The following is a 27,134-nucleotide window of genomic DNA, read 5'->3' as shown; positions in this document are numbered from 1 at the left end:
GAGGACGCCATCATCATTTAATCATACAGTAAAGCTGCATGCCCTCGGGAAAAATTACGGCCGTAGTTTCCCCTTGCTTTCAGCCGTTCGCAGTACCAGCACAGCAAGGCCGTTTTGGTTATTGTTACAAGGCCAGATCAGTCAATCAACCACACGTTTGTCTGGCCTCTCAGCAGATACCCATTCGTTGTGGTTGTACCTATGGTACGGCTATCTGTATCGCTGAGGCACGCAAGCCTCCCCACCATCGGCAAGGTCCATGGTTCATGGGTGGGGGGGCATTAGGAATAACAAAGAGAAAGAATGAAACAGATACAGACAAGCAAACATGCAAGCAGCACCAAGTGGTTCATTCAACAAATTAATATTTTTATTATTGTTGTGTTGTTGTTACTAAGACTAACAGATATTTTCATTTAATTCATTTTTTCATTTTGCTACCTGTAATAGTTTTATCCACTAATCAGCTACAGGGTGTTCAAAATGTCTCTCCGCAGTGCCATACAACTGTTCACCTGCCTGGGTTACTCCCCTTCAAGTGGACTCTCCCAACACTCCTCTGTTTCGTTTATCTCAGCCAGCGTCAGTAGTATCATTGGTGTGTGTTGTTACGTGTTGACGTGAACGTTTTAAGTTAAGTTCCTTTGTTCGTTTGCTTCATTTTTGTCACTGTTAAAATGCTAACCATTGAAGAACATGTGTTTTTAGTTGAACAAGTGCTCAAAGCTTGCGGTAAGTACACATTTTCAGTTTGTCTAACATTTAATTCAGTTTTCCCAGAGAGAACACTCCCACATCGCGATACTGTGCAAGATTTGACTAACACGTGTCAGAGTATGGGTTCAGTGACAGATGCACCGAGAAGTGGTCGTCCTAGCATTTTGTCTGAGGATAAACTACTCGATATTTCCGATAAAATGTCTATTAGTCCAAAAAAATGTGTTTAGTGAAATACTGAACGGTTATTTTCAACAAGATGGTGCAACCGTGCATACAACTTGCATTTCAATGTCAATGCTTGCTGATATTTTTGGTGATTGCGTAATTTCACAGGTACTTTGGTCTGACTTTTTCTTCTGGGGTGCAGTGAAAGCAACTGTCTATAAAAACCGTCCAAAATCCATCGATGAATTGAAAGCTGCAATAGTCACTTTCACTATTTCTGTTACACAAGAAATGTTACAGTTTGTGTTTGAGAACATGATTAGACGAATTGAATTGTGTACTCAACAACAGGGGGGACACTTTCAACATTTAATTGAAAATTTGTAAGTAAAAATGAATATTCAATAAATTAATAACTTGTATTTCACTGAGTTTCATTTCGGTATATTCACTGTGGCTAACAATCGTACGGCACTGCGGAGAGACTTTTTGAACACTCTGTACTACCAAAATATTGATTAGATGTAGAATAATCTCCATAATGCAAGTGCTGCTGAAAATCTTCACATTTGTGCCCATTATCTAAACATGAATGACTCCAACTGAACAATGATGATATTAATCTTATGATCTAATTTTTCTCAGTGTTGAGAAATATTTCCTTGCAGCTAAGCAACATCTTCAATGGAGAAATATATTCAGACTTTTTTCCCTTGTTGTATTTTATGAATAACTGTGCTTGAGAAATATTAGCAAGAATGCTTGGTCAAATTTATATTCACCTATTAGCTCCGTCATTTTTACAGCCATTCCAGCATTACTCCGACCAGCAGCAGTTTGGTTGGAACCGTAATCAAGCCACAGTGTCAACATCCGTGGCATAGACTGATAAATATATTTACAGCCATATTTTAAAGAGCTTCCATAACAGTTCACAATTGCCAACTGAACATCTCTACAGGACAAACAGAAATGAATCAAGATATAAGAACTGCAGACAAATATTTGAGTAGGTTAAAAAATAATGTATGCAAGTAAAGCCTATTGACAGCACGCACTGTTGCTTTTAGTATCAACATTTCAGTAAATTACTAACTTCAGGTTTTGAGTTTGAATAATGTTAGTGAAATTATAATATAACTAGAGAAACGAAAAATCTACTCACCAAGTGATAGCAGGAAGAAACACACGTAAAATGCGCAAGCTTTCGAAGTCGTGGCTCCTTCCTCTGGCAGAAGGACTGGAGGGTAAGAAAGAAGGATGAAGGAAAAGGACTGACAAGGTTCAGGAAATGAGGTTACAAAAAAGTCACCCACAACCCAACTTGAGGGGAGACTAAACAGATGGAATGAAAGGGAAGGACCGACTGTTGGTCAACAATCATTCAACCAACATCCAATTTTTCCTTCTAATCCCATCCGGTAAACCTCCCATAACAAGGGGTTCTGGGAGAGTTTTTGATAACCCTCCACATTTCCTATACCTCATCAGTCTTCTTCCCTCAAAAATGGTTCAAATGGCTCTGAGTACTATGGGACTTAACATCTGTGGTCATCAGTCCCCTAGAACTTAGAACTACTTAAACCTAACGAACCTAAGGACATCACACACATCCATGCCCAAGGCAGGATTCGAACCTGCGACCGTAGCAGTCTCGCGGTTCCGGACTGAGCGCCTAGAACAGCTAGACCACCGCGGCCTGCCTTCTTCCCTCATCCCCCTTCCTCTCTCTTCAACTATTCTGACAGAACAAGGAACCACTTCCTCTGAAAGCTTCCACATTTTCATAACTTTTACATGCGTTGTCTCATACTGCCCCTTGGTGAGTAGGTTTTTTTATCAATCCAATTATATTTTCAAAAACTGATTATTTTCTTGTATAATGTTAGTGAGCTAATACAAACTTTGATCAATTAGAATAACGCTTGCGTGTGTGTCTATTGTTGACGAAGGTCAATGGCTAAAAGCTGTAACTGTGAAAGACTTTCCATTGTGCCTATCTGTGACTCAGCTTTTCCGCTATATGATGAGTGGCAACTTTACTTTTCATAATATTATAATGTTTCTTCCTGGATTTTCCATTGTTTGATATTAAAAATATTTACATTCCATTGTTAACATTGTTACATATGGTACATAAAATAATTAAGAGCAAACTTTATCGTTATTACAATATTTACTATGATATAAGTACGGTATGGACTCCACCCCCCATTTGTTACTGTCTATCAATGGGAGTGTTCGTTGCTGTTAGTAGTAGTTTATCCTGTAGTGAAGTAGAAGTGGATAGTTCCTGTGAATTATTATGGGTGGAGGTTACACTCAACAACCGAGCTAGGTTAATAATTGGCTCCTTTTACCGACCCCCCGACTCAGCAGCATTAGTGGCAGAACAGCTGAGAGAAAATTTGGAATACATTTCACATAAATTTTCTCAGCATGTTATAGTCTTAGGTGGAGATTTCAATTTACCAGATATAGACTGGAACACTCAGATGTTTAGGACGGGTGGTAGGGACAGAGCATCGAGTGACATTATACTGAGTGCACTATCCGAAAATTACCTCGAGCAATTAAACAGAGAACCGACTCGTGGAGGTAACATCTTGGACCTACTGATAACAAACAGACCCGAACTTTTCGACTCTGTAAGCGCAGAACAGGGAATCAGTGATCATAAGGCCGTTGCAGCATCCCTGAATATGGAAGTTAATAGGAATATAAAAAAAAGGGAGGAAGGTTTATCTGTTTAGCAAGAGTAATAGAAGGCAGATTTCAGGCTACCTAACAGATCAAAACGAAAATTTCTGTTCCGACACTGACAATGTTGAGTGTTTATGGAAAAAGTTCAAGGCAATCGTAAAATGCGTTTTAGACAGGTACGTTCCGAGTAAAACTGTGAGGGACGGGAAAAACCCACCGTGGTACAACAACAAAGTTAGGAAATTACTGCGAAAGCAAAGAGAGCTTCACTCCAAATTTAAACGCAGCCAAAACCTCTCAGACAAACAGAAGCTAAACGATGTCAAAGTTAGCGTAAGGAGGGCTATGCGTGAAGCGTTTAGTGAATTCGAAAGTAAAATACTAGGTACCGACTTGACAGAAAATCCTAGGAAGTTCTGGTCTTACGTTAAATCAGTAAGTGGCTCGAAACAGCATGTCCAGACACTCCGAGATGATGATGGCATTGAAACAGAGGATGACAAGCATAAAGCTGAAATACTAAACACCTTTTTCCAAAGCTGTTTCACAGAGGAAGACCGCACTGCAGTTCCTTCTCTAAATCCTCGCACAAACGAAAAAATGGCTGACATCGAAATAAGTGTCCAAGGAATAGAAAAGCAACTGGAATCACTCAACAGAGGAAAGTCCACTGGACCTGACGGGATACCAATTCGATTCTACACAGAGTACGCGAAAGAACTTGCCCCCCTTCTAACAGCCGTGTACCGCAAGTCTCTAGAGGAACGGAAGGTTCCAAATGATTGGAAAAGAGCACAGGTAGTCCCAGTCTTCAGGAAGGGTCATCGAGCAGATGCGCAAAACTATAGACCTATATCTCTGACGTTGATCTGTTGTAGAATTTTAGAACATGTTTTTTGCTCGAGTATCATGTCGTTTTTGGAAACTCAAAATCTACTATGTAGGAATCAACATGGATTCCGGAAACAGCGATCGTGTGAGACCCAACTCGCTCTATTTGTTCATGAGACCCAGAAAATATTAGATACAGGCGCCCAGGTAGATGCTATTTTTCTTGACTTCCGGAAGGCGTTCGATACAGTTCCGCACTGTCGCCTGATAAACAAAGTAAGAGCCTACGGAATATCAGACCAGCTGTGTGGCTGGATTGAAGAGTTTTTAGCAAACAGAACACAGCATGTTGTTATCAACGGAGAGACGTCTACAGACGTTAAAGTAACCTCTGGCATGCCACAGGGGAGTGTTATGGGACCATTCCTTTTCACAATATATATAAATGACCTAGTAGATAGTGTCGGAAGTTCCATGCGGCTTTTCGCGGATGATGCTGTAGTATACAGAGAAGTTGCAGCATTAAAAAATTGTAGCGAAATGCAGGAAGATCTGCAGCGGATAGGCACTTGGTGCAGGGAGTGGCAACTGACCCTTAACATAGACAAATGTAATGTATTGAGAATACATAGAAAGAAGGATCCTTTATTGTATGATTATATGATAGCGGAACAAACACTGGTAGCAGTTACTTCTGTAAAATATCTGGGAGTATGCGTGCGGAACGATTTGAAGTGGAATGATCATATAAAATTAATTGTTGGTAACGCAGGTACCAGGTTGAGATTCATTGGGAGAGTCCTTAGAAAATGTAGTCCATCAACAAAGGAGGTGGCTTACAAAACACTCGTTCGACCTATACTTGAGTACTGCTCATCAGTGTGGGATCCGCACCAGATCGGGTTGACGGAGGAGATAGAGAAGATCCAAAGAAGAGCGGCGCGTTTCGTCACAGGGTTATTTGGTAACCGTGATAGCGTTACGGAGATGTTTAACAAACTCAAGTGGCAGACTCTGCAAGAGAGGCGCTCTGCATTGCGGTGTAGCTTGCTCGCCAGGTTTCGAGAGGGTGCATTTCTGGATGAGGTATCGAATATATTGCTTCCCCCTACTTATACCTCCCGAGGAGATCACGAATGTAAAATTAGAGAGATTAGAGCGCGCACAGAGGCTTTCAGACAGTCGTTCTTCCCGCGAACCATACGCGACTGGAACAGGAAAGGGAGGTAATGACAGTGGCACGTAAAGTGCCCTCCGCCACACACCGTTGGGTGGCTTGCGAAGTATAAATGTAGATGTAGATGTAGATCCTTAAAACATTTAATAAATGAGGCACCTAGAAGCCAACAGAGATAAGTGTAGTTTGTGTGGTCTGGAGTCGAATGCAGCTCTGAACGTGTATGAGTGTCATCTGTCGAGACAGCAAGGAAGGTGAATGAGAGTTATACAGGTGTTGAGATCTGGCAGCAGAAATATGCACAAGGTATGATTTTAACTGTATTTCTTGGTGGCCAAGGGAGATAACTGCAGAGCCAAGATCTTCTCCAAATATCACTCTCTCAGAAACTGTCCTGTGATCCAAAAGCAATAAATATATAAACTGATATAGATTCTGAACTCAACAACACTCCAGAACTTAAAGAATGAAAAGGATAGATTGCTACCCACTGTATACAGGAGATATGGAGTTGCAGACAGGCACAACAAGAAGACTGCTGAACATGTGATCTTTCAGCCAAAAGGGCTTCTTTTAAAGTAGACAACACAACAACGCACACGATTCACAAAAGCACAACTCTCACACCCACATGACTACTGTCTCTGACCACTGAGGCCAGATGTAAGATTTTCATGCATATTTTTGTGGAAAGCCATAAACATACTGACCCACATAATGGGGATTTAGAGTGTAGCTAATTGAAGTCTCAATTGTGATCAATACAACAATGCATAGAATATACGCTCAAAAGGGTGTATCAGGAAATCAGTATGTTTTTATATCTTCGAACATGGAAACTGGAACGTATTACTATTATCAGGAGCAGCTTATGGCACTGGCACACAATAAGAGTTATCATTACTAAGACAATAACCACAACAAAATAAAAGTACTCCAAATTTTCTCTGCATGCACAAATATTAGAAACATTTTTATGTTTTAATATTGCATATCTTCAATCATGTTTTGGATACAATCACCTGCAAATGGGGAGGGGGGAAAACCTCCGTAGGAAAGGACTGTGCAATCAAGTATGCACTGGAGCTGACTGTTCCAGCTCACAGGCCTGCCGTATCTTTAAGATAGTTGAGTACCTCCAAACAACAGGAGTATCTAGACTAAAAGAAGGCAAGAAATTTGAGAGAAAGATCCTCTGTAAGATAATGTGTCAAAATATTCAGGATGGATATAACAGTTTACAAGAGAGGGGAGAGTGTACCAGATAAGTTGAGCCAATTTAAAAAAAAAAAAAGGACTAAAATTTTAAGGGTATCTATTTAGGATTGATGAGAAGAGGCTGACAAAACATAGATCCCAGGAAGTAATGTTAATGGAAAACTACAAATTTATTCAACCTACAATGCTAACTAACAACCAGTTACACCACCAAGTGTGGAACTGTGCAACATGCGATGAAAGTTGAAGTTAAAGAGAAACATATTTATTGAGCTAGGATTTTCAGTAACCAGTTATTACTTCAGTTTTCCATTTATTTTGTTTCCTCTGAATTTGGAAGCCTCAATAGTATCTGATTACTGAAAATTCTTTCTTATTAATATATGTTATTGTTACAGGGTTCCTCAGTCCATTACAGATAACATCAAGAAAGGAAGGTAGTCAAGCACTAAACATTACTAAAATTTCTGGGGGAAAAATGCTACTGCTCTTCCAAAATAAGTAAAAGAAAAAAAGCACTACGCATTATCTTAGTACCATGTCCTTAACATAAAGTATAGAATCCTAAAACTTATGGTGTAATCAAACAACTTTCGATCTCAGAGCATCTCACTACAAAGCACGTGAAAGATTTTCACACCTGTAAATATAAAATTACATACATAATGTCCAAAGTACAGTAAAGTACATAGCAGAGGATACTTAACTTTGCACCAGATGTTACTGTTTATGCTTGTTATAACTGTCTATGGAGTGTGGGAAGAATGAATGCTTACATGCATCTGTCATTGTAATTAGTCTAATCTTGTCTTCATGGTTCCTATGAGAGTGATACACATGGGGACTGAAGTATATTACTAAGTTCTTCATTTACTATTGGTTCTTGGCATTTTTTGAGTAGGATTTCACAGAATAATTGGCATGTATCTTCAAGCATCTGCTACTTCAGGTTGTTCAGGATTACTGAGAGATTCCTCTGCGAGTGAAACAAACCTGTAAGCATCTGTGCTGTCCTTCTTTATATACAATCAATATCTCCCATTATTCATGTTATTATTACTTGATCAATTTTCTAAGATGGGATGCATAAGTGTTCTGTAACCAGTCTTCTTTGTAAATTAACTGAATTTTCCTAATATCCTACTAGTAAACCAAACTCTGCCACCTGCTTTACCTATGACTGGGCATGTGTGATTACTTTAGTTCACATCAACACAAATACCTAGATGTTGATATTCCTACTGTAACTTCTGAAGTGCAAACATCAGTACACTAGTGCATACCACAAAAAATCTTAGTCAAATTAGGCTTATGGCTCATGGAAGGACAAAGGCATGGTATAACAGTTTGTATAGATATCGTACATGTTTTCCACATGTTATGCACAGAAACTGTCAGGACTTATTACTGATGCGGCACACAGCGCTAAAATATAAAAGAGAAACAAATAAAAATAGTAGAAAGACACATATAATACTTGTAACAACAGCAATTACAGCCTGATCTTCCTATGTTGCAGAGTTGTAACATTCATCTCAGTAATAAAACACTAAGTTCACTGAAAAGGTCATAAAATAGCTCACTATAACTTTGGGGCAGGCTAGTGACATCAATTTGAAGGAATTGGCCACGTGCGAGTGGACTCGCGCACTGGGGGCTCCTTGCAAGCTTTATATTGTCCATCCTGGGAATGGAGGATCTCAATTTTTCTTGTTTTCAATATAGATACTGACAAGATATCGCTCTTGGGAATTCCAAGACTGCATCAAAATCTCTACAGTAGTTCCTCAGGCTAGCCCAGATATCCAAAAAGAAATGAGCAGGTTAAGTCAGTTCATATATGTACATATAGAAGATTTTATTAAATGTTTTCACTGCCAAGAGGCTACAGATCTTAATATGCGACATAAATTTGAACTTGATACAGCTATCGGTTTTTGAGAAAAAGAGTTGTTAACAACTAGATAGACAGACAGACAACAAAGCAATCCCAGCAGGTTTCCATTTTTACAGACTGAGGCACAAACCTCAAAAATTAATAAATAAAACTTGAAGAAACAACAGTCACTGTAACTTTTGATTTACTTAAACAGATAACTGGTTCTGAGTTTACAGCCATCATCAGATATGTTAGAATAAAAAAACAAAAGTGTTCAGAATTTGTGAAACATGAACCTGCAATGTTTGACAACATGTTTGTGACCTTGTTTCTTGTTTCAGTCTCTGTCCACACTGCTAGCAAACATTTCTCATAGTGAGTTCACATCATCTGCAACACTATCTGTCGTACTGTTATCTTACGATATGCTACGTTACGTTTTGAGTCGAGGAAACTGTAATGATATGTGGTGCTGCAATATTAATACCTGAAGGTTCAAGCAAACAAATTGAAAGGCATCAGAGTTGTTGGAGGACGAAAACATACTACAGAAGAACTATCAGGAACACAAAAGAGCTGAATACAAGGCATGACTCTGGTTTCTGTAACTTCCCTCAGATGTCTACTGATTTTGAATTTCTGCCAAATATGGTATCACCATTTGTTAAAGAAAAAAAAAATTTCATGAGAGCCATTACTGTCAACCAATGACTTGCTGCTACTCTTCATTTTTTGGCAATGAGAGATTCATTTCAGAGCTGTGCACAATTATTTCACACTTCGAAGCAAGCTATATCTCAAACAATAATGAAAGTTTGTAGAACATTGGTGGCATCCTGAAAGATTATGAAAAATATTGTTAAACACGCATATTATCAAATTTTTATTCATTTTGTGTGATTTCACACAAATCATCGAAATTGCATCCTGAGCAGTGTTATCAGCTTCAGGGTTGCTTATGGATGTGATAATACCAAATGTAGCAGCAGTTCACTGCAGAGCTCCTCGTTTTTTATTGCTGTTACTGTCTGCTTCAAGTATTCCGTAAGCCTCATCCATTACTCTTTTTCTTCGGAAAAACTTGATACAACATACAAAAATACAACACCTAACAACTCTACACAACACGAATTAAAAATATATGCTAGTGCTGTGCTGCGGTAGCCAGCCTGAAACACTGTATCCTTTTATCTGTACCAATATTGCTACAGATAACTGTTTCCACATTTCAAAACGGTGTTCGCATATATTAGCTGGAAATATAGGTTTTGAAAACATGTTTCATGAGTAGAAAATCCATTAGAAAACAGTAACAAAGAAAAACAGCACTGGGTCATCAAGTATAAACACAGAAAAACAGCACCTTAGAAAATAGTAACAAAGGAAAACAGCACCATTAGGATACAGCAACAAAGGAAAACAGCACCGTTAGAAAATAGTAAAAAAGGAAAACAGCACCATTAAGAAATAGTAACAAAGGAAAACAGCACCATTAAGAAATAGTAACAAAGGAAAACAGCACACCGTTAGAATATATTAACAAAGGAAAACAGGATATTAGAAAATAGTAACAAAGGAAAACAGCATATTAGAAAATAACAACACATGAAAACAGCATATTAGAAAATAACAACACATGAAAACAGTCAAAAGATTATATTGTGACAGTCTTTTCGTTGTGCCTATCTGCGACTCAGCACCTCCCCTATATGGTGAGTTACAACTTTCCTTTTCATAATATTATTTCCACGAGTAGTGTATATGTGGGTTAATATTTAAATAATGAGCTAAAGTGCCAGTGGCCATGGTGGAAGGAACTGTGATAGTCATTTATTTTAGTAAAAATACACCATGGATCAATCAGTTTACCATCACAGCCTTCATTCCGAAACACTGCTTCTAGTAATGACACAACATTTGCTGGCTTTACCAGGTCACAATCAAACTATAAACTTCCAGCCCAACCTAGACCACATGTTACACTACAGTTTGGTCTGTCACCAGAACAATTGCTCCAAAAAAGTAGTAAAAAATATTGGAGCTCTGGTGGTGGTGATTTCAGACTCTCCTTCATGACACAATATAATCATAAATAAACAGTTATGAACATTATACATTTTCATTTTCAGTGCTCTCATCTCTCATTGATCACATAAAACTATCCTCCCACCGGCTATGTGAAACTGACTCATTTCTAACCCAAATACCACAGAGAAAAAGCACAATAGCTAGCTCTGCCCATACTCTATACACTGGTGGCGTGTCACCTTATTCCGTCCCCATGGATGCGAGTGTACGTGGTGTATAAGCATTCTGTGTGACTAGCATTTGTCATTACAGTTACTCTTTGACGTTAGAGGTATAAACTATTCCATGTTGCTCTTTACAGCAACTGTTAAGCCTTCCATGCTTGTAAGCTACCTTGTAAAGACATGTTTTATGTGAATATAAATGTTCAATTCTATCAGATACCCACATATTGTCTGACAAATGTTTTGGAATCTGCATACGTTCCAGGCCAGACGAAACTTTGACCACTCTAATAGTGGCCTGCACTCCTGGATGTGCTAGCCTGTGATGCACTCTAATGTGTTGGGACCCAAATGGACGCGCTTTTGGTCCAGACAGGTCAGAATACAATTTAACATTTCCTTCAGGCATCACAACACACTGCAACTTCAGCCATGATGCTTGTTTCAAAAGGGCTTGTAACTCAGCATCATATTGCTGGGCCTGTGTGAGGGCATCAAAATCAATGGTAGCCTCTACAGTTTCAACATGCGAGCATGTATCTGCTGTCTTGTCCGCAACATCTACACATGATAGCACATCTGCTGGTACATTCAGCTTCCTTCATATATAAGCAATGCAGGTGGTGATTTGGCTAATGTAATTTAAATGGTGTAACTGCCTTGGTAATGCTTTCTCTGGTTTTACAGCACAGGCATATGTTAACAAATTGTGATCCACATAAATAGCAAACTGTCAGCCCCCTAGTAAATGTCTGAATTCCTTGACTGAATTGTAAGCTGCATAAAGTTAGCAGTTATAGGTTGCCAACGTTTCTGTGAAGGTGACAACTTGTGACTGAAGAATGGTATGGGCTGCCAACAGTGATATTAGCCATTATAAAAACCTCACATGATATTAGCACAGAAAGATGTCAAAAAGAAAGCTGGGATGAGTAAGAGGTGGACAGGATGACTTTAAAACTAGTATAAATTGTTTAAATAAATTGAAAAGACGAGAAAAATTTGTGGCAGGTAACTATAGAGAAATCATCATATCAGTTTGTGAGGTAGAAATTGGTAAGTCTATGAACAAGAAAATTACATAAGTTACGATTACCATTCTAGTGAGATTAATTCCAGACATAGAACTAATATACTGTTTAAGCTCACAGTCTTAAAGAACCTCCTTATGAGTAAAGTTAAGAAATGATCACATCCTTCTTCATAAATTGTTTTATTTCACTTCTTAATGATCTACACACTTATTATAAAATGACATGACACATACTTTAAAAGAGGTATGTACAATGCATAACCTTACCCTCCTTTTGTATCACGTTCAGCTTCACTGAAATTCTGTAAAACACGGTCATAGAACCGAGCAAGACTTACATAACCTTTCTCCCAGCAAGCGTACATGCTCAGAGCACGATTGTAGTTACGGACCGACTGCTCAGTATCTACTTTCAGCATATCATCATTGTAGCGAGCATATAGAAGTAGTGCCTGAAAAGAAATTATTGTTCATTTGGTTATTAAATATTTCACTACATTTTAGTAGGCAAATGTTGTTCTATTGCAGAAGAATAAAAGAAAACAAATTATTGGCAAAAAGTGAATTGGCATCTAAGGTACTATACGCTTCAAATGTAATTACATAAAAGTAAGCACACATTAAATATGAATATCACTAAAAGTCACAAATATGGTCAGAGACTTTAGTTCCACTGAGTGTTGCAATATGTAAGGCTATGACAGACTCTTCAGAAGAGCTCAAGGATTGCCATTCCACAATTTAACACTGTGGGCTCCTGGGTTTGGCTCTTTCAGTTTTTAAGCTGGTGTCTTTTACTAAACATTTCCCAATACTTTATTAACATTGAAATAAAATATGTTCAAAGAGACAAAACTTACATTTGAACTTAGCAACAAACAGGAATATGGATACTAGCTATTTCTTCCAAATACAGTTATCTGCAATAATGAAATGTTCTTCACAAATGTTTGCAGAACTGTAAGGCACAACATTAGAAAGACCACTGCCTAAAAATGTGACAAATGTAATTTGCTGTATGCTCATAAACACAAAGAACATTCATCCACCTGGCTTCAGTATCAAATAAGGCAGCTTGGTAGTAAGTGCTTCCTCATTTACTGGATTCCCATGTTACATTTTGAATGATTTTTCTGTTGCATTTTATTTGCGAAACCACACACAAGTCTCCTTCAGTATCACCACCTAAACCCCTCTCACTATTTTTCAAGGAAAAATCCCATTTTTTCTGTGTTTTGTACTTTCAGTACTCTGTGGAGACGAATTTCATCTTTCATGCATTAGGATAAAGAACAATAACTGCCCCCTCCCCTTTCTGTTCAATACAGATTTCTATATTTTCTATATATTGTATATGTATTGAACTATGATGACAATTTTCTACATTTCAGCTATCCAAGTACTCTGCACAAAGTATTACTTTTAAACTCGGGCTTCAAACAAAGAGACCATTACAAACGAAGATCTAAAGTTTTAATGCTGAAATTCTCAACTTTTGAGGATTCTGGATATTAGTTTCACCTTGGCATGCAGTATTCTCCGTGAAGTCATTTCTTCATCTTCCTCTTCTTTTTCCTCAGGAAAATCTTCAGACACAACACATTTCAGTGCATGAAACGCTGATTCATGATCACCTTTTATCCAGTGCAGTTTTACTTTCTCAAGCAACAGTTGTGGAAGTTTATACTTTTCAGCACTCAAGAGATAAGTGTATGCCTGCTGATGATGGTTACCCCTGTTTTATGAGAAAAACTATTTTTGGTAATAGATACATACTTTATTCACTGATCTATTGGAAATTTTTGAATTATACAAGCAACATGCTATCATGTAATGAGCCAATGACACATAAGTACTGGTACAAAATAAAAACACACAATGAATTTCTGAAAATGTCATAGAAACTCCAGAAAACCTAGATGTTTGGTTCCATTTAAATGGCCTATAGCTAAATATTTCAAAAATACAGCTGATGCAATTTAAGACAAAACAGTCTCAAATAAATGATATTTACATTATGCACAGAAGCCAGGAGCTAAATAAAGCAAAGCATGTTAAATTCTCAGAAATGCAATTGGACAGAAACCTATCATGGTCCTCACACATAGATTATCTAAAAAATAAACTAAACAGCCCGGCGACTGCTATGACAATCTTAGCCAATGTCACTAGTATAGACACAAAAAGAAGTAGTATACCATAGTTACTCTGAGTCAGTAGTCAAGGGATCACCAATTTAGTATTGGAGGGCAGTGTGGAGGGTAAAAATCGTAGAGGGAGACCAAGAGATGAATACACTAAGCAGATTCAGGAGGATGTAGGTTGCGGTAGGTACTGGGAGATAAAGAGGCTTGTACAGGATAGGGTAGCATGGAGAGCTGCATCAAACCAGTCTCAGGACTGAAGACCACAACAACAACAACACACCAACAACAACAACAACAGTGAAATCTGGTATTGTCTTCTGGGGGAATTCTAGCAACATGACAAAAATTTTAACTTTGCAGAAAAAATTATCAGAAACATATGCAGTGCAAAGCCATTATTATCTTGTTGGCCATTATTAAGAGATCTTAAAGATACTAAGCGTTCCCTCTCTGTATCTTTTCACAAGTAATAACCCTAAACTCTTTTTGTCAAATAATTTCCAGCATAGTTATGAAACTAGAAACAAAGAAAGCTTCATGTTGCCTACACACAGGCTTAATCTTTCTGCACAGACTCCACAATATATGGGAATGAAAGCATACAATAAACCGAAAGACACAAATTTTGGGAAGGTCCAAACTGAGGCAGTAAAAAGAGAATTGTATAGCACCCTGGTGCAGAAATGTTATTACTCTGTTGATGAATAGTTTAATGATCTGGCCATCTGAGCAGGATAAAAACAATAATAATAAATAATATTCAGATTTTATTGTGATTATATATAAAATATTGTTTTCCACAGATGACGAGACTCCGGTACATAAAATCAATGATTTAACTAGTACGTTATGCGACAATAAAATTCTGATTCTGCCAACAATGTCCCAATTGATGCACAAATCTCTCAACGAAGCACAAACATAAATCCAAGCCTATAAATGTATAAGAAAATACCATGCTACATCACTAATGGCCAATCACCTTCAGATCTAAATTCTAATAACACAGTACTCTTAGAAACTAAGCCTGTGTTTGTGTCCACTGACTCATGAGGCTAATGTTCTTTTTTATGGAAATATCAGTAAATGACCTTTTTTTAAACAGCACTGTTAACTACAAAATATGGATTTTGCTGTAATTTTTAAAACCAAAACAGTCAGTATGCTTAATAACTGAGTACTTATTCAATAGTTTGGGGTCTGTCCTCTATAAACTGTTTTATGGTTTAAGAAACAATAATTTAATAAAAGTCCTCTAGCAAGATTTTGTGTCCAAATTGATGGTAAACAAAAACTGGACCAAAACAGAAACATGAAAATACTAAATTTTGGCATATTTTGCACACTTGTCCTCTCTGTGGCCTTACTGAATAACAGTGTTCAATACAATATTTGTTCCAAAACATTGTAACTATCATATTACTTGTTCTGAAACAAAAACCTTATCTCTGAGATAAGACGATGGGAAATAAGAAAACTGCTTACAGGAGGCAACTCCATTGAATATACTACATCACAACAAACCGCCACATGCAGCTCAGTATTTTCGATTAAATAAGTGAGGGAGGAAGTTATAATACTTCTGATTTTTTACATAAAGTAAAAGAAAGGAAAACTGAAGTGTCTAATCCTTAACACTGCAGTCAAAATGGAGTCTACACATGGATACATTAACCAGGAAGCTCAGTCCAATGTATTACGCTCTTAGAAGCAGCTTCCATTGTGTTGACCAAGGAAAAGAGTGTTGTCCTGTTGTGGAAGCTCACCAAGGTAAATAAAGCATTTGTTCAGAAGAGGTTTGCAGTAACAGTATTGTGTAAAAACATATTTACAGATTTAGAAACATACCACTGTAATTAAGAAAAATTAATCTGCTAATAGCAGAGAAGCAGCAACTGTACAGTAAAACTGAGATGGCTGCCCCCACCCCAACATTAAATTTAGAAGGCATAAGCTTGAACAGAATTGAACAGTAGAGAGATAGTTTATTGTTACTACAGTAGACAGGTTAAGTTTCTATTATGTCTATTGTCTCACATTAATGTATGCCTTGATTTATTCCACATCCCTGAAGGTTCTTCTTCGTGATGGGATCTATAGAGCACAATGAATGAATGAATGAATGAATGAGTGAGTGAGTGAGTGAAGATGGATAAGCATGAAAAAGGAAAATTGTTAAAGTAATTATCACAGCACTTGTCTGACATGATGTGAGAAAAGCATGGGAAAATTAAATGTGGATTCTCAAATCAGAAATTCATTACTATAAAATGGGGAAACATCAGCCACAGGGGTAAATTTGGACAGGAACAGCATATGCCTCTTCTTCATTGGTGTCACTGAATGCAAGCTGTTATTTCACAATTACATTCTGCTGTTTACATCTTACATATTGTCAAGAAGATTCGAGTATACCTTATTGCACATAGAAGTTCAGATGGTGGTGTTTAGCAGTTTTCAGGGTAGGGTACAATTACTGTTGTTATCTTTATGCAAATAGTTCATTCCTTGTACTAGAAGAGAAAAAAGTGGCAAGCATAATTTCCTTATAATTTACTTTTTTAATGTTAAGAAGGAAATGTGAAAGTAGTTTGTTCACATATCCCACTTGCACTCATGTGTAGTAAACTACGAGGGTGATTCAAATGTTGTTGTTGTTGTTGTTGTTGTTGTTGTGGTCTTCAGTCCTGAGACTGGTTTGATGCAGCTCTCCATGCTAATCTATCCTGTGCAAGCTCCTTCATCTCCCAGTACCTACCGCATCCTACATCCTTCTGCATCTGCTTAGTGTATTCATCTCTTGGTCTCCCTCTACGATTTTTACCCTCCACACTGCCCTCCAATGCTAAATTTGTGATCCCTCGATGCCTCAGGACATGTCCTACCAACCGATCCCTTCTTCTAGTCAAGTTATGCCACAAACTTCTCTTCTCCCGAATTCTATTCAATACCTCCTCATTAGTTACGTGATCTACCCACCTAATCTTCAACATTCTTCTGTAGCACCACATTTCAAAAGCTTCTATTCTCTTCTTGTCTAAACTATTTATTGTCCATGTTTCACTTCCATACATGGCTACACTCCATACAAATACTTTCAGAAATGACTTCCTGACACTTAAATCTATACTCGATGTTAACAAATTTCTCTTCTTCAGAAACACTTTCCTTGCCATTGCCAGTCTACATTTTATATCCTCTCTACTTCGACCATCATCAGTTATTTTGCTCCCCAAATAGCAAAACTCCTTTACTACTTTAAGTGTCTCATTTCCTAATCTAATTCCCTCAGCATCACCCGACTTAATTCGACTACATTCCATTATCCTCGTTTTGCTTTTGTTGATGTTCATCTTATATCCTCCTTTCAAGACACTGTCCATTCCGTTCAACTGCTCTTCCAAGTCCTATACTGTCGCTGACAGAATTACAATGTCATCGGCGAACCTCAAAGTTTTTGTTTCTTCTCCATGGATCTTAATACCTACTCCAAAATTTTCTTTTGTTTCCTTTACTGCTTGCTCAATATACAAATTGAATAACATTGGGGACAGGCTACAACCCTGTCTCATTCCCTTCCCAACCAATGCTTCCCTTTCATGCCCCTCGACTCTTATAACTGCCATCTGGTTTCTGTACAAATTGTAAATAGCCTTTCGCTCCCTGTATTTTACCCCTGCCACCTTTAGAATTTGAAAGAGAGTATTCCAGTCAACATTGTCAAAAGCTTTCTCTAAGTCTACAAATGCTAGAAACGTAGGTTTGCCTTTCCTTAATCTTCCTTCTAAGTCGTAAAGTCAGTATTGCCTAACGTGTTCCAGCATTTCTATGGAATCCAAACTGATCTTCCCCGAGGTCGGCTTCTACCAGTTTTTCCATTCGTTTGTAAATAATTCGTGTTAGTATTTTATTAAACTGATAGTTCAGTAATTTTGACATCTGTCAACACCTGCTTTCTTTGGGATTGGAATTATTATATTCTTCTTGAAGTCTGAGGGTATTTCGCCTGTCTCGTACATCTTGCTCACCAGATGGTAGTGTTTTGTCAGGACTGGCTCTCCCAAGGCCGTCAGTAGTTCTAATGGAATGTTGTCTACTCCCGGGGCCTTGTTTCGACTCGGTCTTTCAGTGCTCTGTCAAACTCTTCACACAGTATCATATCTCCCATTTCATCTTCATCTTCATCTACATCCTCTTCCATTTCCATAATATTGTCCTCAAGTACATCGCCCTTGTATAAGCCCTCTATATACTCCTTCCACCTTTCTGCTACCCCCTCTTTGCTTAGAACTGGGTTTCCATCTGAGCTCTTGATATTCATACAAGTGGCTCTCTTTTCTCCAAAGGTCTCTTTAATTTTCCTGTAGGCTGTATCTATCTTACCCCTAGTGAGATAAGCCTCTACATCCTTACATTTGTCCTCTAGCCATTCCTGCTTAGCCATTTTGCACTTCCTGTCGATCTCATTTTTGAGACGTTTGTATTCCTTTTTTGCCGGCTTCATTTACTGCATTTTTATATTTTCTCCTTTCATCAGTTAAATTCAATATTTCTTCTGTCACCCAAGGATTTCTACTAGGCCTTGTCTTTTTACCTACTTGATCCTCTGCTGCCTTCACTACTTCATCCCTCAATGCTACCCATTCTTCTTCTACTGTATTTCTTTCCCCCATTCTTGTCAATTGTTCCCTTATGCTCTCCCTGAAACTCTGTACAACCTCTGGTTTAGTCAGTTTATCCAGGTCCCACATCCTTAAATTCCCACCTTTTTGCAATTTCTTCAGTTTTAATCTACAGTTCATAACCAATAGATTGTGGTCAGAGTCCACATCTGCCCTTGGAAATGTCCTACAATTTAAAACCTGGTTCCTAAATCTCTGTCTTGCCATTATATAATCTATCTGATACCTTTTAGTATCTCCAGGATTCTTCCATGTATACAACCTTCTTTTATGATTCTCGAACCAAGTGTTAGTTATGATTAAGTTATGCTCTGTGCAAAATTCTACCAGACGGCTTCCTCTTTCATTTCTTAGCCCCAATCCATATTCATCTACTATGTTTCCTTCTCTCCCTTTTCCTACTGTCGAATTCCAGTCACCCATGACTATTAAATTTTCGTCTCCCTTCACTACCTGAATAATTTCTTTTATCTCATCATACATTTCTTCAATTTCTTCGTCATCTGCAGAGCTAGTTGGCATATAAACTTGTACTACTGTAGTAGGCATGTGCTTCGTGTCTATCTTGGCCACTATAGTACGTTCACTATGCTGTTTGTAGTAGCTTACCCGCACTCCTATTTTTTTGTTCATTATTAAACCTACTCCTTCATTACCCCTATTTGACTTTGTATTTATAACCCTGTGTTCACCTGACCAGAACTTTTGTTCCTCCTGCCACCGAACTTCACTAATTCCCACTACGAGGTGCATTCAAGTTCTAAGGCCTCCGATTGTTTTTCTCCGGACTGGAAAGAGATAGAAACATGCGCATTGTTTTAAAATGAGGCCGTGTTCATTGTCAATACGTCCCAGAGATGGCAGCACCGTACGGCAGATGGAAGTTTACCGCCAGCGGCGAGAATGAGAACTGTTTTAAATACTTAAAATGGCGACGTTTCCCTTACTTGAACAGCGTGCAATCATTCGTTTTCTGAATTTGTGTGGTGTGAAACCAATTGAAATTCATCAACAGTTGAAGAAGACATGTGGTGATGGAGTTATGGATGTGTCGAAAGTGCGTTCGTGGGTGCGACAGTTTAATGAAGGGAGAAACATCGTGTGACAACAAACCGAAACAACCTCGGGCTCGCACAAGCCGGTCTGATGACATGATCGAGAAAGTGGAGAGAATTGTTTTGGGGGATCGCCGAATGACTGTTGAACAGATCGCCTCCAGAGTTGGCATTTCTGTGGGTTCTGTGCACACAATCCTGCATGATGACCTGAAAATGCGAAAAGTGTCATCCAGGTGCGTGCCACGAATGCTGACGGACGACCACATGGCTGCCCGTGTGGCATGTTGCCAAGCAATGTTGACGCGCAACGACAGCATGAATGGGACTTTCATTTCGTCGGTTGTGACAATGGATGAGACGTGGATGCCATTTTTCAATCCATAAACAAAGCGCCAGTCAGCTCAATGGAAGCACACAGATTCACCGCTCCAAAAAAATTTCGAGTAACCGCCAGTGCTGAAAAAATTATGGTGTCCAAGTTCTGGGACAGCGAGGGCGTAATCCTTACCCATTGCGTTCCAAAGGGCACTACGGTAACAGGTACATCCTACGAAAATGTTTTGAAGAGCAAATTCATTCCTGCACTGCAACAAAAGCGTCCGGGAAGGGCTGCGCGTGTGCTGTTTCACCAAGACAATGCACCCGCACATCAAGCTAACGTTACACAACAGTTTCTTCGTGATAACAACTTTGAAGTGATTCCTCATGCTCCCTACTCACCTGACCTGGCTCCTAGTGACTTTTGGCTTTTTCCAACAATGAAAGACACTCTCCGTGGCCGCACATTCACCAGCCGTGCTGCTATTGCCTCAGCGATTTCCCAGTGGTCCTAAAGAAGACTTCGCCGCTGCCATGGAATCATGGCGTCAGCGTTGTGAAAAATGTGTACGTCTGCAGGGCGATTACGTCGAGAAGTAACACCAGTTTCATCGATTTCGGGTGAGTAGTTAATTAGAAAAAAAATCAGAGGCCTTAGAACTTGAATGCACCTCGTATATCTAACTTTAACCTATCCATTTCCCTTTTTAAATTTTCTAACCTACTGCCCGATTAAGGGAGCTGATATTCCACGCTCCGATCGATAGAATGCCAGTTTTCTTTCTCCTGATAACGACGTCCTCCTGAGCAGTCCCTGCCCGGAGATCCGAATGGGGGACTATTTTACCTCCAGAATATTTTACCCAAGAGGACGCCATCATCATTTAACCATACAGTAAAGCTGCATGCCCTTGGGAAAAATTACGGCTGTAGTTTCCCCTTGCTTTCAGCCGTTCGCAGTACCACAACAGCAAGGCCGTTTTGGTTAGTGTTACAAGGCCAGATCAGTCAATGATCCAGACTGTTGCCCCTGCAACTACTGAAAAGGCTGCTGCCCCTCTTCAGGAACCACACGTTTGTCTGGCCTCTCAACAGATACCCCTCCATTGTGGTTGCACCTACGGTACGGCTATCTGTATCGTTGAGGCATGCAAGCCTCCCCACCAACGGCAAGGTCCATGGTTCATGGGGGTGGGGGGAGGGAGGGTGGGGGCGGTGGGGGGGGGGGGTGATTCGAATAAAAACCATAAAAGTTCCATAAAATTTCGAGACGTTGTGTGATTGAGTTTGTAGGTGGCAGCATGGTTCCTTAAGGTTCAGAACATGACTGACATGTGGCAGAGTAAGGTTACAATGCAGGAAAAGGCAGCAGCATCCACAGCATTCATAGCAGAATGACAGTGCAGTACAATGATTCATGTCTGTTGCTGCAGCAAGTTGGTGAGTGGTGCAGGAAGTTTAAATGCAGTGTAGCTTTTATGGAGGATGCCCTAAGAGCACAGTAGGCTCACTGTGTAGTGACAGATGAAAATATTACGTTAATGGAGGAGCTTGTAAAGAAGAACAGACGCATACCGCTGAACGAAATAGCCATAAATTTGAAGATAATTACTGGTTCAGTGCAAAATATTGTTCACAAAGTACTGACTTCAACATGTCTGCAAGATGCAGTAGCGACTCATTAGTATACATTCCTGGTGTTCACAAATTTTTAATTTCAGATAAATATGAGTATGCAGAATTAATAGCATCAGTTATGCTTAGCAACATATTTGTACAACTTCAGCCACTGTCAATAATAATAATAATAATATGCATAACTTGTCTGCAAAAAGGAAGGACTGTTTTTGTGGAATTTCGTTGTTTTTGTACACAATTAAGAACATTTTATGGCAAGAACAAAATAATGTTTAAGCTTTCGCTACTCTCAGTTTCACATATTTGTGTAAGTGGATGTTTCGTCCTTTTTTTTTTTTTTTTTTTTCCGGACAAATGTAAAAGGTCTCTAACTCATGTACTAGTTAACAAATTAACTTGGAGGCTGAAAATCAGGCATTCTTACGTCATACCCACAAAACAACTTATGCTTATTACACATATCTTTGTCAAATGTTCGCTTACTTGATTTCGTCACTTTCTCAGACAACGGGTCTGGTCTGGGAGACTCTACTTCCTTTGCTGCCAACTCTTCCTTTTAATTTTCATTTCTGTTAGTGCTTAATACAGGTTCAACGATGTTCATGTTGACATTGAACAGGAAAGCCAATTCCTGCACAGTAAGCAATCAACTCCAAACACAAACTGCCATTTGTGGAAATTATTAAATTCATGTAGGACTATCTACCAACAAGGTCACTTGACTAGAATATAAATAAGACTGAGAGACAGAAGGGCCAGAAGGGCCAAAAGCACACTCTCTTCAACCTCCCTATATTTAAGTGAATATCAAGAGAAACCAATGAGACAGCTTTTCGTGAATGTTGGGATACACGTACAACATGGGCCTACATAAACCTGACCCACCATAATATCAAAAGATATCAGAAGCACGAATAAATGCTACAGTCACACAATTGACAATGATGTGCTTTGATTCTCAGCGCATCACGTGGATTACAGTATGAAAAATCTAAAATGTAATATATCTCATTCAGAACCCCACAAAATAGGTTTTTCTATCAGTATAATTATAACATATACTGATGACCAATCTAATTTTAGTACATGGTGAATGAATTGGCATATATGTGGAGTGTGCTACAAACTAGTGGGATTTAAGCCATGCAAATGTGGACAAAAATCTGTTGCAGTGTGCTACCACCTGGTGGGATTGACTTAAAATCGTAGTTGAATGGTTAAGTGGTAGTAGCGCACTCTGTGAACAGTGCACATTGTTTATCAAATCCGTATATATTTTGTCCGTAAGGCAATTACGTCACTCCAGTTGCGCATGAGCAGAAGCTCCTTAAAATGTGCACATGTGAAGGTGTGCTTGCAACACTGATGCCATGTTTCACCGAGTCTAGAGAAGCAATGTAGCACAGCGCATTAGATTTTGCATCATGTATTTCAGATTTCTGTATATACATTAAGTTTAATAGCATTCAAAGAAAAATAGCCAACAAATCCGCAAGGTGACAAAAATTGGTGTCTTATTGTGGTCTTACACAACAGCCGCAACTGGCAAGATGGATGCTACATCAGTTGAATGTCAAATTGAAAGATCAAGTCGATGCTTGTGTAGAACTTTTGCATCATTTCCATGTTGAAGGTGATGCATTTCTGGGAAAAAATTGTTACAGGCTATGAGACTTGTGTCTACTATCATCGAACAGACATGAAAAGGTTAACCCATTAAGTCCCGAATTAATTTTTTTTAAAAATTGAATTTTTTATTGCTTAATTATAATGTACATAGTGTATGAACCACAATAAGTACAAAAATTGCCAAAGAATATTTATACATGCTCATATAATGGACGACCTCAAAATAGGACACTGGGATCTAACAGTATCGTATACCATACTAAACTGTATTCAAGTCTTAACTATTTATTTCTTGTGAAATGGTACAAAACACTTCACACAGTGTTACACGGCATTTAACACAATATGTTTTTGGTTTCCCGTTGCATTTAGCTCTTACCCATCTTCTTGGCATGCTTCTTTTGTCAATCATATGACGACCAATTCCATCAAACCTGATGTCTGGTATCACTCTCAACTGACTTGATGGGTATTCCATTGGACGTCCAGTATTCGGTCTTCCAGTGTCCAGTTTCAGGTATGTAACTGTAACAGCACATCTGAAATCCAGTAAATCCTGTGCATTTTTTCCATGTACTAGTCTGTAGAAGAGTCAGGCATTTATGAGGGCCATTTCCAGCAAACGTGTAATAGGACCCAGCACCATTTTTCCCTCTAATTACCGTCGCATATTTTCCAACTAACCAGTCATGGTGGTCAACACCTCCCATGTACGCGTTATACGACTTCAAAACGGCAGGTTGTTGCACTTGTGTATTCTTACTTGCTTGTCTACTGTAACGCATAGCTGCTCCCAAAGGTTCAACTTCGTCAAAATTTGTACCAATTATAACGCATCTGTTGTCGTGGCATCGAACAAATAAGACATCACCATTCCTGTCGAAAATGTAGTCATAGTTTCCTCTTTTTCAATTCGTTGCTGCTCAGTAGTGGACAGTCACCAACTCGATTCTCTCTGATAGTCCCAGTTGCTCGAAAATCCAAATTTCTCAGATGAATCAGAAGATCTCTACTAGTGAAGAAATTGTCAAAGTACACACAATGATTCTTGGGTTTTTCAATGCAGTCCGACATGTTTAGGACTACTCTTGATCCCAATAGTAGGTCATCCCTTGCAGTATCTTTTGGATCCTTTCCACAGTATAAATCAAATTGCAGTAGCCACTTGCTCCACAAAGAGACCACAACTTATAGCCAAATCTTATATATATATACATCTGCTTGTGTCTATGTATATGCGGATGGATATGTGTGTGTGTGCGCGCGAGTGTATACCTGTCCTTTTTTCCCCCTAAGGTAAGTTTTTCCGCTCCCGGTATTGGAATGACTCCTTACCCTCTCCCTTAAAACCCACATCCTTTCGTCTTTCCCTCTCCTTCCCTCTTTCCTGACGAAGCAACCGTTTGTTGCGAAAGCTTGAATTTTGTGTGTATGTTTGTGTGTCTATCGACCTGCCAGCGCTTTTGTTTGGTAAGTCTCATCATCTTTTGAGCTAACAATGCAGGTAGTTTAAAAGGACACATTGTTGACTATAAATAATCGCAAAAAGATCTTTGCCACATATTTCAAATATTACTAAATTGTCGATAAAGTAAATACCTGTAATAACGAAAAGTGTGCCTTAGTATTCAATAATCAATTAATGACAGGATTTATAGCTTTTAACTTCCTGTAAGCATACATTTGTTATAAAAAGCATCAACAAATGACTTAGAACAGTAATAGTTGCAAATTAATAACTTATTGTGTATTTATAAATAAATATGTGCTCTGTCCTCAAAATAGGACACTGGTACTTAATGGGTTAAGCATGGCATGGCACCACAACTCATCACAGAAACCAAAAAACTCTGAACTCAACCATCTTCTGGGTAAGTCATGTTCATTCACTTCTGTGATGCAAATGGAGTAATTTTGGAGCAGTGTATAGGGCAGGGACAGTAATAAGTACTTCTTATTCAGACATGCTGAAAAATAAACTTAACCCTATAATCAGGAGTATGATGATGATGATGATGATGATGAGTTGGGTTGAGGGGCGCTCGACATCACGGTCATCAGCGCCCTGACAAAAAGTCAACATGAAATCTCATGGGTGGAGACGAAGGCTGTCCCCAAATGCAGAGCAGTTTATAACGTACTTAAGTCTGCCACCCTTCCCCAACAGTTTGTGGATGAGGCCTGATAGTTCACAAAATTTCACCACTCTGTTAACACTGGTATTGGTATCTGTGAGGACGGTGGGCAGATCTCCAGCGAGACCAAGGGCTGCCCTATTATCAGTATACAGGACACACGTAGCCACAATATGCCGAACTGAAAGCGGCATGCCACAAACTTCACAAAAAGGTGGATCCTCCCCCTGGAGGAGGAAGCCATGTGTGAAAGGGCTATGCCCGAAGCGCAGTCTGGCAAGCAAAAGCTCCTTCCAGCGGCAAAGCTGACACAAAGTCCGCCAAGCTTTTGTGGTCGGTTTGAGCGACCATAGTTTGTTGTCTGACACCTGCAACCATTCAGTCTCCCACTGACGCATGATGCATCTGTCAAAAAATGAGATAATGGCGTGCAATGGGACGGGACATTGATGGACAGCACCATCCCAACATGCTTCCTCGGCAGCTCTATCAGCCATGTCGTTATGCTGTATCTCAACGTGGCCAGGTGCCCAGCAAAAGATTACCTCCTTACCATGGCGTTTAAGCCGCTGTAAGCAGTCATGGATGAGCTGAATCAGCGGGTCTACCGGATACATTTGGTGAAGCGCTTGCAGTGCAATAAGAGAGTTGGAACAGACAAGAAAACTAGTACGGTGATTTCTGTGAATCGTCTCCAGTGCCATTAGAATGCCATATAACTCTGCATCATAATTTGTAAATTGTTCTGGAAGACGCACTTTAAAAATCCTACCAGGGAAAACCACAGAACAACTGAGAGCTTTCCCCTGCTGTGATCCATCTGTATAAATAACGATAAAACTATGGTACAAACTTATAATAGACGAAAACAAAGTTGTAAAAACCATATCTGGAGTACAATTTTTCGGGTGCAGCGTCAAGCTTAAAATAACTTTGGGCCTCCGAAGACACCAAGGCGGCAGTGCATTCCATCCCTGGGTGTGTATTTTCATGCCCGAGAGTTCCAGACCCTTGAGGCAGGCTGTAGCACATATACCAAATGGCTGGGTTACTTGGGGCCGATTCCTGAACAGTCGTTCGAAGGCGGGTTGGATCACAGGACTAAATGCCAACGACTGGGATCACACTGATATTTTCAGCACCTGTCGAGCCAAAAGGATACGTTGCTGAATCCAGAGTGGTGGTTCACCAGCCTCTGCACACAGACTCTGAACTGGGCTGGTCCGAAAGGCTCCAGTCGATACCCAAATGCCCGCAAATGACAGCATCTAATATCCAGAGGTAGGAAGGACGGGCCGATCCATAGACCACGCTGCCATAGTCTAAGCGTGATCGAACAAATACCCTATAAAACTGTAGGAGGCGGAACCTGTCAGCTCCCCATGTTTTGTCGCCAAGGCATTTCAAAATGTTCAACAACCAGAAGCCCTTTGTTTGTAGGTCTTTCAGGTGTGGGAGCCATTTTAATTACGAGCCAAATAATAAATCCAAAAAGCGCACTGTGTCTGGAAAAAGTAAAATACGGTGCCCCATTGTAAGCTCTGGTTGG

At 39.2% G+C, this 27,134-nt stretch overlaps 1 protein-coding gene across 1 annotated transcript in view; it reads right to left on the bottom strand.

Moving 5' to 3' along the window:
* The window catches only part of LOC126162547 (serine/threonine-protein kinase ATR), a 368,495-nt gene that overhangs the window by 73,734 nt on the left and 267,627 nt on the right, over positions 1-27,134 (bottom strand). Inside the window, exons 31-33 of the mRNA XM_049919128.1 lie at positions 13,500-13,713; positions 12,246-12,430; positions 1,668-1,840 (exon numbers count right to left, since the gene is read on the bottom strand). Coding sequence (XP_049775085.1) covers positions 1,668-1,840; positions 12,246-12,430; positions 13,500-13,713 — 572 coding nt within the window. The remainder of the gene's footprint in view (positions 1-1,667; positions 1,841-12,245; positions 12,431-13,499; positions 13,714-27,134) is intronic.

This window comes from Schistocerca cancellata, chromosome 2 (genome assembly GCF_023864275.1).
Source record: "Schistocerca cancellata isolate TAMUIC-IGC-003103 chromosome 2, iqSchCanc2.1, whole genome shotgun sequence".
Taxonomy (NCBI): Eukaryota; Metazoa; Arthropoda; class Insecta; order Orthoptera; family Acrididae; genus Schistocerca; species Schistocerca cancellata.
The sequence above is the reverse complement of the archived record's forward strand: the minus strand, read 5'-3'. Positions and strand labels throughout refer to the sequence as shown.